This window comes from Centruroides sculpturatus, unplaced genomic scaffold (assembly GCF_000671375.1).
Source record: "Centruroides sculpturatus isolate CEXI.00-Female unplaced genomic scaffold, Cexi_2.0 scaffold1288, whole genome shotgun sequence".
Lineage (NCBI taxonomy): Eukaryota > Metazoa > Arthropoda > Arachnida > Scorpiones > Buthidae > Centruroides > Centruroides sculpturatus.
In genome coordinates, this window is record NW_019385439.1 from 194,720 (window position 1) to 208,415 (window position 13,696).

A 13,696-nucleotide genomic window follows, 5' to 3' on the forward strand; every position below is an offset into this window, starting at 1 on the left:
ACACAATTTAAAGAATTTTTAAAGTGTGTTAGATATTTGCTTATTAATATTAAAAAATAATTAAATTTATTAATGCTTATATGTTACGAGATATTAAATGAATTTTTATTTTGCGTTTTCAGATTTTCTTGTAAATAGTGACAAATTTAAAGTTTAAATTTTCAATATTTCAGAGAATAACCAAGATGAAAAGAATAAGTTATCACAACAGAATCACTGCATACCTAATAATAACCAAAATGGAACTATAACGCCTTCAGGAATGCCAAATAATTCTGTTAGTCATACCGCGTGGCAGAGCTGTCGGAAGCTGATATATGTACAAAGATCGGCACAGAAGGGTTACTCTGTAGGATATTGGCCTATTCCGGAATCATTTTGGCCCGATATGAATAGTCCTGCATTAGTAAGTTATGCATATTTATTATTTATTGTGTATACTTTGTAGGATGAATCAAGTCCATGTGCATGGAAGTGTTTTTTGGAGTTTAATCCTCTCCCATTTGGGGAGAATTAAAAAACCAAATAAAATTAAAATTAAACATTACAGTTTATATGATTTATATTATTTTGTATCCCCTTACATTCTTCTTAGTTTACTGTACTGTATTTATCACTCTATATACCTATATTGTAAAATTAATGAACTAAATTATGAAAAATTAATGTTTTTTTAAACCCCTTTTATAAGTTTGCCATGTAAAAATCTATGGGCTGATTGCCATTTATAAGCTGGTCATGTGGTACGTGTCACTCAAGTTTACAATTGCTATCAATTTGCATTGATCTGTATGACAATTTTTTATTTTAGATTTAGATGGATTTTAAATCCTGCATTCATACTGTTGATGATGACAACCACAAATCATAAATGATAACAACAGTATGTCTTTCTAAAGGTTTTAAGTGATTTGCAATTTTCAACCTCAATTTTCTCCTTTAATTTTGAGTATTACAACTGGTGTGAACATTTTACAGACGAATGATAAAAATATCGGCTGTTTTCATCAGTGTGAACGCAACCTTAGTTTTCTATGCTGCGGAACTTAGTTTCATTTTCCTAGAAAATACCAAATAAATAATTAAATCACAAATCTACATCTAAAATTGCCATAGAAAGTTGCTTATTTGTTCATATGCTTTGAATTTAAAAAATAAGTTGAACAATTTTCCTCAAAACTACATTCTATGAAGGCAAGTCATATATTAATTGATGGATATTTCAGTTTTACCAATTATTTGATTTAATTTCTATTAATCTAGAATGTTTATCTTCGAATATTTTCACTCTAACAGATAAGAGATTAATAGTTAACTCAGTTTTGTCTACTTTTTCCAAATAATTTTTCATTTAATGCTTAGCAATCTGCTCAATTTATAATCTAAATGATTATAAATTGAGCGGTGCCCATATACAGTTAATTCTCATAAATTAGAATTTGAAAAAATAGAAATTTTGAAAGTTTTGTTTTATTTTATCAGAATCTGTATCCAATTTTAAGAGCTGATGTTAATTAAACTTAGATCAAAGTATTTCTACAAGTAATTATTCGATAATCTTAATTTAGCCGTCTTTTTTATTTTATTTATAATTACAAATTTGTCTGCAAAATCTATTATTTTATGTTGATGATTAGTTTCATATGAAAGAAATAAACAGATTTTAATCTAATTCTTTATTTGTATATAATTAAATACATCTTTATAATTTATCAAATTTCATAACGTAATTTCAATACATTTCTCATTTGATGCATTATTTTGAAAAATCTAATTTAAAATAATTTATTTATTTGATTTTTTTTTTAATATAGCCTCCAAGAAATGCACATCCAGTCGTAAAATTTACATGTACTAATAATGAACCAATGGTTATTGATAATTTACCATTCGATAAGTATGAATTAGAACCAAGCCCTTTAACGCAATACATTTTATCTCGTAAACAACCTACAGTCGCTTGGCAGGTAAGATACTAATAGTAAAAACTAATTTGAATTTTTTAATTTACAAATTGGAAATTCAATAATACAGTAGACATGCTTTATAGTGACTTTTAAGGGACCTCTCAAAACCAGATGTTATGTTGAATGGTTATATCAAATTTTCTCAATATTTTCCAATTTTGGTGGGAAGATGACATCATGCAATCTTGTGCCTACAGAAGAAAAACACTCTGAAACTTAAAATAACTATTTTTTAAGATTATATTGGGTCAATGCAAAAGTTTCTGGAATTTTCTATAGCTTTATAGTTCAACATTCATTTCAAAAACAAAAAATAGTTTATTCAAGAAAATAATTGCCATTACATTCAAACACTTTCCATTGATTGGATGGGTCACTGACTATATGAGATTAATTTTGAATATTCTACAGAGGTCTAGAAAATTCCAGAAACTTTTGCGTCAAGCCAATATTATTTAAAGTAATTTAAAAAATAATTTGAAGAAAAGTATTACAACACAGATTTTTAATAAATAAATGATTCAAATCAGAAAAATGAAATATCAATCAATCAACAGTCTGCAATTTGATATTTAAGAATCTGAAACTTTATAATGTTACGGATTCATAAATGTCTAAACTTTATTTATTTTTAAAATTAATACAAAATCATTACTTCAAGATAGTTTATCATTTAATTGAGCATTTAAACGAATTTCAGATTTATATATCAGTACAAAACAGATAGCTCTTAATCCAAATATAGTTTTCCACTCAAATATTTACTTTGAATTTATGATTTTAATTGTAATTCTAACATTCAAAAATTTTTAAATTTTATTTAATAAGTGTTAATGAAAATATAAATGTTTTAATTTGTTTTTATAAGGTAATATATCATGATTATTATGATAAGGTAATATATAATCACCTTATCAAGATTACAAAAGCTTAGGAAGACATCACACCAAAATTAATTTATAAAAAGAAAGAAGAAACTGTGTGAGGTTGCTTCAAACAACCATTTTTGAATTTCCAATTTGTTTGATCAATTTATTGAAAGTATTAGCCAATGTTTGTTATTTTTATACTTTGTAAGTTATAATTTATAATTAAAGGATTTAACATCTAAAGACAGTAATGTTCTTTCTTTGTTTTTAATAATTTTATTAAATTCTTAATGCAGATAATGTAATAGTTTAGCAAATTCATAGAATTCTAAATGGGTGTAAATTAAACTAACCAAATATTTATCCCTAAAATATGATAATATTTTCACCTTTAGTGATCATCTTCAGATTTGTAACGTTAATATTTTTATATTTTTATTAAATTTTAGGTATTCATTAGCAACAGTCATAAAAGCACTGAAATAGGACATACATTTGGTTATTTAAAAGCTAGTACCAGTCTGACTTGTGTTAATTTATTTGTGCTTCCTTACAATTATCCTATTCTTTTGCCACTTCTTGGTAAGTTTGTTTATTTTATATATTTCAATTAATATTATCAGGAAAGTATTTTATACGGTAGTTAATTAAAATAGAATAAAGTAAAATGCATTGCAACCCAGCAGATTAATTTTTGTAAGATGTAAAAACACAGTTGCTTAGCTTTTGGACTAACAGTTTGTGGATATCCAGTTCAACATTCTATCTGCTGAGTAAATCTGATTTAGCAACTGCTGAATGAATTTATTTATTAAAATAATTTTAATATATTTATTGGCCATGTCTTCAAGATCATGGTGGAAAGAGTCCATCCCTATCTTATACATCACTACAGTACATTTACACACACACACGCACACACATCATTAAATTGTGCATTTGNAAAAAGAAAGTATTAAGAAGGCAATGAGATATAAGAACAACTGTTTTTGACTTCATTATTACGGATACACTTAGGAGGAAGCATAATATTTTAATTGGTTGATTAATTAGCTGTTCCTGACAGAGAACTGATGCTGTTTAATAGCCATCTCCTCTGAAGCAGATGCTACTTGTGGACCACTTTTTGCATCACTTCTTTCCATAGATCATAGCGTAATCTTACATTCTCTTTGGTTCATTTGAACTACAGTGCATTTACACACACACACACGCACACACATCATTAAATTGTGCATTTGGTTATGTTTATTGGGTTTCATGAGGATGAAGATGATGATAGGGTGGAACAATCCCCAAAACATGATTAAAATACATTATAGTCAGACTCTAACTATGTCCTTCCATCTTAATTAGAAGTAGATGAAATTTGAGTTTTCAAGATTTAAGTACATGATACCAAGCAAATTAAAAAAATCTACCTTTCATTATTATATTTACGTTGATAAACAGCAGAAAATAAAATGTCTATTTCAACAAAATTTTACAATACATCATAATACATCATTTGGCTTAAGTTAATAAACTTCAAAAACATTTATCTGTTAAATAAATTATTAATTAGAGATTCAGACTATGTACAAAAAATTATTTAATTTTTGAGTCTATCAATTCATCCTTTTTCACACACCACAGAAGTAGCCTTTTACATCGGTTTTGAAGAAATCACTTCATAAAAAACGTATAACAATAGGTAAAAATTTACAATTAAAAACGATCAGACGTCAGCCTTTCATTTTAGGTATCTGACGCCTTTACATTAAAATTAAGTAAATCTTCTCACCAACTGCCAAGTTTTATACCTTCAGTATCAGGTTCAAGCCCTCTAGTGGTGGATACGAGCTATCTTTGATTTGCATGTAGTTACAATTTCATGATGAGCTCAGGATATTTTTCTTCTAATTATTAATTAGAGATTCAGACTATGTACAAAAAATTATTTAATTTTTGAGTCTATCAATTCATCCTTTTTCACACACCACAGAAGTAGCCTTTTACATCGGTTTGAAGAAATCACTTCATAAAAAACGTATAACAATAGGTAAAAATTTACAATTAAAAACGATCAGACGTCAGCCTTTCATTTTAGGTATCTGACGCCTTTACATTAAAATTAAGTAAATCTTCTCACCAACTGCCAAGTTTTATACCTTCAGTATCAGGTTCAAGCCCTCTAGTGGTGGATACGAGCTATCTTTGATTTGCATGTAGTTACAATTTCATGATGAACTCAGGATATTTTTCTTCTAATTATTAATTAGAGATTCAGACTATGTACAAAAAATTATTTAATTTTTGAGTCTATCAATTCATCCTTTTTCACACACCACAGAAGTAGCCTTTTACATTGGTTTTGAAGAAATCACTTCATAAACTGTTAAATAAAGAATTTCTATGTGTATAAATTGTTACATTAATAAATTGTCATTAAACTGTAAGAAGGAATTGGCAGAATAATGTATTTTGGTTTTCACTGAATGTAATAAATTTATTTTGCAAATTTTTCATTTTCGCATAAAAACAAGCTTAAAATATACTGAAAATTTTATAAAATAAAGATTTTTTATTGTTGTAAAGTTTTGGAAAAGTCGAAACTGTCATTTTCTAAAATAAATAAAAATAAAAAACAGTTTAAAAGTGTTAATAAAATTCTTTTCATTAATTTTATTGAAATGTTTATGTTTATAAATAATACATAATTGTTAAAATTTTATTTCAATAGATGAATTATTTAAAGTTCATCGATGTAAACCTACCCGAGAATGGAAAATTCAGTTTGACAATTATTTGAAAAATATGCCCCTTTACTATGCTGGTGTAAGTAGAAAACTAATAAATATTTAACTATTATTTAATAAAATAAATAATAATTAAATAATATACGAAGTATTAATTTTATTATGTAAGTAAATCCCTGCAACAGGACTAACTTTAATGGCAATAAACTTGCTATTATTATTAATAAATATTTAAATAATAATAATTTAAAGAATTTATTAAAACAATTATATGTCAGCTTTATAAATTTACATATTTATTTGATGATTTTTATAAATAAACACCGGATTAATTATTAATATGTAAATTATTATAATTTTATAATTTAGAGTTCACTAATATTAAGAATTCAACAGATTTTTAACTTTAAAGCTAATACCTATTTTGGATCAAAATAGCAAATTCTAAAATGTTAATTATATAAAATAAGATGTTTAAAACAATGACTTTTAGTTTCTAAGTAATATCATATTTTTCATCATAATCTTAGTAATTAAGTCCTTATTTCTTAATAATTGTTTTTATTTGTTATACATAAAATATTTTAAACATTTTAGCCATTGAAAAGAGCTTTACAACGAATGGGAGCACCAAATTTAGTACCTGACAGCATGGAGAATTGCTTAAGTTATAGTGTATTGAACTACCTCAAAAGATTAAAAAATCAAGTAAGTTTAATGAAAATTCAAATATACGCTATCATATTATAGGCTTAAATATAAAATATTCACATTTGAGTAACAGTTTTATTAGAAAATTTTACCAAATAAATTAAACTAACATCTATAGTTCCAAGTAATTATCTGTCGTATTTGATTACAATACATTTTTATTGCTTTTGAAGAAGAATTTTGATTGCATATCTTTAGTTATTCTTGAAACTTCTTAATTGATATGTTTAAGTTATGTCTATGGGATAAAATTTTTGCATATAATTTTTTTTTCTGTGTAGCAGTGAGGTGAAAATACTTTTGTGTGAATTTGTCATGTACTGTCTGTTTATGTTTCCAATTTTGAGGTTGTGCAGTAGGCATGGATGACATATTTATTCATGTTTTGTTTTTACTTCATCTGTTGACATGATTTTTTGACTTTGCTTAGTGGCCAGTGACTGAATTGCCACTAAAGCACTTTGCTTGGATTGGTATATGTTGCTTATTGTGTGTGAGTGAGATGGTGATTGTGTTTGTGATGCAGATTTTTCAAACATGAACCTCTGTCTAACCCATAAACTTGGACCACATTGAATGTTGTCCACCAGACAACATTTAAGCTGGTATTTTACTGAGAACATGTCACAACCAATCTTTTACCTCCATATAAGCAGGTATCTTTGCCTAAAACGAAGTGTTGATTAATTAGCTGTTCCTGACAGAGAACTGATGCTGTTTAATAGCCATCTCCTCTGAAGCAGATGCTACTTGTGGATCACTTTTTGCATCATTTCTTTCCATAGATCATAGCGTAATCTTACATTCTCTTTGGTTCATTTGAACTGTAAAGCAATGCCAAAAGGAACATTATTACTATTGAGCTCTTTCACAAAATGGTGATTAGTGAGAGAATTATTGTAGTAAAATTTTCTCATTATTGAATTTTATTTATTTTTTTTTTCTTAAAAGATTTTTTGTGATGGCATACAGATTATTATGAACGATGACACAATTTATCCATTCAGATTTTGAAGTTTGTATATTAGCTGAAAATTTATATTAGGATAAGCATTGTCTTGAATGAAGTAAATATTAGTTTGTTCTATTTTGTTTCAGTTGGAATTACATGTTTCATGTTTTTAGTCAAAAAGATCAGACAATGATGAGTGATAATGATTATTTTAAACTTGCATAACTAATCCTTTTTTTTTAATTGAAAATCATGGCTGATACCCATCTCAAATATTTTGCATATTTTGGGAAGACAGTTGAATATGTTAATAATGCATACTTTTTTATTCAAGAACAAAATAATAGAAAATTACTTTACAATAATTTGGATGAATGAATTTATTACCACTGCCAGGCCATGGAGCCTACTGGCAGTGGTAATAAAGGTTAGTTTTGTTAATTTTGAATGTTGCACTTTAACATCTTTAATATAGGTGATTGATTAAAAAAAAAGTTATTAAATGCAGTGCTTTATTAATATAGAACACAATAAACATGTTAATTAATTCAAATGACTTAAATTACAATTGAAATGCATATCATCGGAAAAGAATGTTTTTTAAACCTTACAACAAGTTGAAAGTGTAATACAGTAATAATAATAATAATTTGCAGTTCTTAAATTCCTAGTACTCTCACTGTTTACCTAAGATAGCTTTGATCAGTGGTAATTTGTGTTTCCATAAAAAAACTAACACACATGCATACCAAAGACAATCCATCATTTTGAAAATGTACACTAATTACCCCTTTACATTTTTTGGTTAATTTTGCTATATTAGATGGATGTACAGTACCATGACCAGCCAGAGACCTGCTGATATGCCCAGTCACAGATTACAACCATCTGTTTTAAGGGACTACTGGAAGCGTCCACTGGTCCTTCAGATAGGACCTTTGTCAGATCTGTGGCTAATGTACAGAATAACAACCATATAATTGATGATTGTGTAATGTCGATTGAATAAAATGGTGTGATATTTTACAATTGAATGAACAAATAGACATAAGAAGTTTTTTGCAAGTTGTTATAAACTTAAAATATTTATCTGAACATTTTGTTATTTTAGCAATATAATTTTAATAAGATCTAGAATATGGTTGGGCAGATGTATTAATGGAGGACCAAATAAAATATCTGTAAAGTATACATAAATCAAATTTTTTAATATTTCATGATTTAGTATTATTAAAATGTTGAATAATAAAAAAAATTACCATAGACAGCTTTGTTATTTATTATAATATTTATATGTACTCTTACATATAATTGATTTTTTTTAATAAAAATCAAAGCAACTATCGAGCTTACAGACATTTATATTTGTATGATATTCACAGCTTGTTTACAGTGAAAATTATCATTTTTATATTTGTAGTTTATGTGAAGTTGTTATAAATACAAGGCTGTGCACAGAGGATTTTGGATAGGTTTAACTGTCTTCATTTAGGAAGAATTAAAAAATTAAATAAAAAAAATAACACATTTATTTTGTACTTATCCAGTTTTTCTTTAGTTTACTGTAAGCTTTATATTAAATATAATATAATAATTTGTATTTTATCATATTATAATTGTAGGCAAAAGCAGAATTTGAAAAATTGATAAGTTCAGTTGGGACTGGAAAACCATTGACACCAGAAGGTATCCGTGTAAATCCTATTGGCAGATCAATGGGACCTGCAGTGAAATTATCAGAAATAAGTTTAACATCAAATCCGGCAATCGTCGAAAGATTTAGTAATTATAAATCTGAATTAAATGATTTCACTGGCTTTATGCTTGGAATTAAAGATAAGGAAATCAAGACGGAAAGCTATCGTAATCCATTTGACATTTCACGTCGCACGTTATTAGATCAGATAGCTCGAATGAGAGCAAATTATTTACAGTCTTCAGTTAATCATACTCGAATACAAGATGATGGTGAGTTTTAAAATCTTTTTTCTATGAAATTATTCAAATTAATAGTAATTTTTTTTCATTTTTATATATTTCTGCTAATTAAGTGTTAATGATAAAATTAAAGCTACTGCAAAAAGAAGTAATATTAAATATATTTTACATAGAACTTTTTAAACAGATACATACACTGACAGTATACAAACATGATAAAACAGTTGTTTTTAGCAGCTAAGTGAGAAGTCAGACATTAGCAACATAATAATACAACTTGTAGCTTTCTAAAAAGCCATTGATGATCCAATTGTAATTTCATAAATATTTTGTGGTGGTTACACCACAACAAAAAATTGTTTCAAAAACTTTTTCTTTTATTATAGTTCATTAAATTTTTTGCTGGTGATATTTCTTTTGAAGGTGGTGGTATAACATTTATGATCTTCAAAACAGGAGATTATACGGAGCCAAAAAATTATCATCTGATTATATGCCTCAAATCTGTGTATGAAATATTTACAAAACTTTTTAATTATTTGGAAACATAAAGAATATTTTCTTTAGGAGAAAAAAGAAAGTATTAAGAAGGCAATGAGATATAAGAACAACTGTTTTTGACTTCATTATTACGGATACACTTAGGAGGAAGCATAATATTTTAATTGCTTATATAAATTATAGAAAAGCTTTTAATTCTTTTTCTCATTCATGGTTATTTCATATGTTAAAAATATATTTTTTCATTTAATTAACTGTTTATAATACTTAATAAATTCTTGGAAAATTTCACTTGTTCTTTCTAACTGGAAGCAGAATTATGTAGTAAAAGACAAAGATTAATAGGGATATATTTCAGGGCAGTTTCCTATGATAGTTTTGAATATTTGTCTGACAATAAATTTTTATCAATTCTATTAAATTAATAATGTTGAAACCAAAAAATACTGGTTTCATCTTTGGGCAAAAACTACCCAATAATACAAATTTTTAAAAGTTATTATCTCTATATTATCAGATGATATATGTAGCATAAAATAAAATAAAATAATATATTTCTTATGCAATTTATGTTTATTTTGTATAGATCAGTTACATAGCTTACCAGTTAGTCAAATGGGTAACTATCAGGAATATTTAAAACGGATGCCGACGCCGCTTCGTGAGATTGAATCAACGCCAGTTCGACAGCACATGTTCGGAAATCCATTTAAGATAGAAAAGGTAAAATTTAAATTAAAAATATTAAGCATGTTTTATGAAATAATTACATTTAAGAAAATGTTTATTTATAATAATAATTATTTCAAAAACAAAGTGAAATATGTTTTATTTTAAAGCACCATTAAGAAATGCATACATACAGTATACTTTATCATACACTATATAATTTACCTGCTTACAATTTAATAATATCACACTTGCATCAAGAAATAAATTATATATTTCTTGATGCAAGTCTGTTAGAATATTGTATAATTAATAGCTTGTATTTTGTTCGAGTTTAATTATAATGATAAAACAAAATTTTACACGAGTTTAATAATAAAAAAAAATTGTAAATACCAGTTTTATTTGAATAATAACTGCTGCTAAGAATACTGGTTATTTATTTCATATATACTGTAATATGATTAGTTATTCAGAACAGTTCTTTGATCAAACATACCAGAAATAGAACTGTAAATTTCTTGTATTAGTAAGAGCTGTTGCAAACTACTGCTATGCAAGAGCAAAACACTAGCAAACGTATACTAGTACACCCAATGATGTCACAGGTCCCATCCCTTTCTTCACACCTGAGCAGTTATCCATTTGCTAGCACAGTGATGCAAGATATGCACACCATTGACAGAATTTAACAGATAGAGCNATGAAAATGAAAATTAATGAATACACTGTGTACAGTAATTTACCTGATAAGACAGACCTCAGAAAAATACTTTATGAGAGCTTTTATACTTTTATAAAGCTGTCTATAATGAAAATTAATTAACTAAGGATTTTTTCGCCCTGCCAAGATGTGGACCAGTTATCCGGAGTGCTAAGTTATCGAGGGACGAGTTTTCGAGGTTCTACTGTACCAGTTTTATTTGAATAATAACTGCTGCTAAGAATACTGGTTATTTATTTCATATATACTGTAATATGATTAGTTATTCAGAACAGTTCTTTGATCAAACATACCAGAAATAGAACTGTAAATTTCTTGTATTAGTAAGAGCTGTTGCAAACTACTGCTATGCAAGAGCAAAACACTAGCAAACGTATACTAGTACACCCAATGATGTCACAGGTCCCATCCCTTTCTTCACACCTGAGCAGTTATTCATTTGCTAGCACAGTGATGCAAGATATGCACACCATTGACAGAATTTAACAGATAGAGCAGTTGCACTAGCAAGGATGAGCGAGGAAAATTGCTCATAGCCTCAGGAAAGAAGGCGGGACATTGGAGCGTAACTGAGTGTGCACTAGCTCCTGCTTCCTGTAGTTTGCGGTGGCTCTTACAAGTACAACCAAACCTTACTTATACATTTCTCAATTGTATGTTTTTTGCAATTATATATTACTTTCTGCACAGTACTTTCTCTATTATAAAACACCAGTTATATATATTTTTTTATTTACACAATTTTACACTTATACATCGAATTTTTCAGTATTCTACATCACTTTTTTCTTACTTAAGCATTATTCACTTTAAAATGGAAAAATTTGAAGCGATTATTAAAAAATCTGAAAAAGCAACTTACGTATTCATTTTAACTTTGTCCATACTGACAGCAAATCTCCAACAAATTTAAAAAGCAGAGCAAATATGTAATATGTGATGCTGTTTCCAGTCAATTTTTTTATTTTTCAAATCTCTCCTTTAATTAATCCAACATGTTGAAAAGTTTGGCATTACACATTTTGTAATGTGTACTAATTTTGCTAAGCAAATAAAAATTTCTTTCTAGTTTCTTATTCATTTCCACTATTTTCTGCCAGTGTGAAGTAACTTTTTGAATGACTCTTCATTCTTTCACATGACTGGAGTTTTGACAAAAAGAGACAACTCTGATGTCACTAGTTTTGTATGTGACAAGATCATCAAAAAAACAAGAAACACAAAACTTTATCAATTTTTAATGTGCATGACTTAACTTTATACACTTTTTTTTTAATAAACACTGTACAGATTCAGTTGTATAGTGTTAATTTGTGTTGTGCTATATTTTGCATTGACTATAATCACTCTAAAAGCAATTGAAAAGTAGTTTCACTTATACATTTTTCTCATTTTCCTTGAAAAACATATAAATTACGTTTGACTGTATTGTGTAATGAAAAATCTAATTTAATAACAGCAATATTTATTTATAAAAAAAATTTGATTTTAAACATTACTAATTTATAATAATAAACTCTAGTTGAATCTGTTAATTTGAAGTTACTACATCTCGCATTTTGAAAATGAAAAGAGAAAGTAGCTAAAGGTCATCTGATTTATATCGTGTATGCATTTTGGGGATTTCCTGAAATGCATGAGTTTTACAGGCCATTTTGTAATCCCAAAATTGTCACATAATATATGTGGCATTTTCAGGACTACAAAATGTCAATTTTAATGACATTTGCACCTAGATAGCAAAGTTGTTTAGCTATACGGTGGTACCTCAGTATACGTCTGCTTTAGAATATGTCCAATTCGGAATATGTCCTGTTTGAACAAAACAAATTTTGCTCGGTATACGACTTAATTCAATTATACGCACCATCTATGAACAAGTAGCACTATTGGTGTATTAGACCAGACTAGACGTTCGCAGTGCCTTGGTTTATAACTTTGTTAAATTTCTTCTGATTTTAATTTGTAAGTAAAATTTTATTATTTTTATTAATCATGAATTGCAAAAAGGCAAATGAAAAGCAACAGAAAACTAAAAAAATGACTAGAATCACAATGGAACTGAAAAAAGAGATCATTGAGAAATATGAAGGTGGCATGCATATTTGAGATTTAACTGTTGCATACCATATTCCAAGAATGATGATATTCACAAGCGTGAAAAATAAAGACATTATTAAATTTGCTAACGTTGCAAAAGGGGTTAAATCAATTTCTAAACAGAGATCAAAGACATTAAATCATGTTGAGAAATTGCTTTTGCTTTGAATAACTGAAAAACAGTGTGCTGGCAACAGCGTATCAGAAGCAATTATTTGCGAGAAAGCTAAAAAGATACATGCTGATCTCATGAAAAATCAAGCAGGAACTAGCCAGGAAAGCAAGGTGTTTAAAGCCAGCCATTTTTTTTACATGAGAACAGATTAATCATTTTTACATTACTTCTTATGGGAAAGGTTGGTTTGGTATATGTCCTATTCTGTATAAGTCCAAACACCAGAAATGGATTAAGGTCATATACCGAGGTTTCACTGTATTTTTTTTTTTTATCTAAGTATGGAACATACACAAGTTTGTCTTTAGTTTAAAAAGTTGAAATGATCAAAGGAGTGGAAAGGAAAGTAGAG

General features: G+C 27.5%; 1 protein-coding gene across 2 annotated transcripts in view; it reads left to right on the plus strand.

The window, feature by feature from the left end:
• The window catches only part of LOC111639005 (integrator complex subunit 6-like), a 67,941-nt gene that overhangs the window by 46,776 nt on the left and 7,469 nt on the right, over positions 1 to 13,696 (plus strand). For both annotated transcript variants that reach the window (XM_023384780.1, XM_023384779.1), the window contains 7 exons: positions 174 to 406; positions 1,815 to 1,967; positions 3,286 to 3,418; positions 5,559 to 5,653; positions 6,172 to 6,282; positions 8,860 to 9,205; positions 10,263 to 10,399. In XM_023384780.1, coding sequence (XP_023240548.1) covers positions 174 to 406; positions 1,815 to 1,967; positions 3,286 to 3,418; positions 5,559 to 5,653; positions 6,172 to 6,282; positions 8,860 to 9,205; positions 10,263 to 10,399 — 1,208 coding nt within the window. The remainder of the gene's footprint in view (positions 1 to 173; positions 407 to 1,814; positions 1,968 to 3,285; positions 3,419 to 5,558; positions 5,654 to 6,171; positions 6,283 to 8,859; positions 9,206 to 10,262; positions 10,400 to 13,696) is intronic.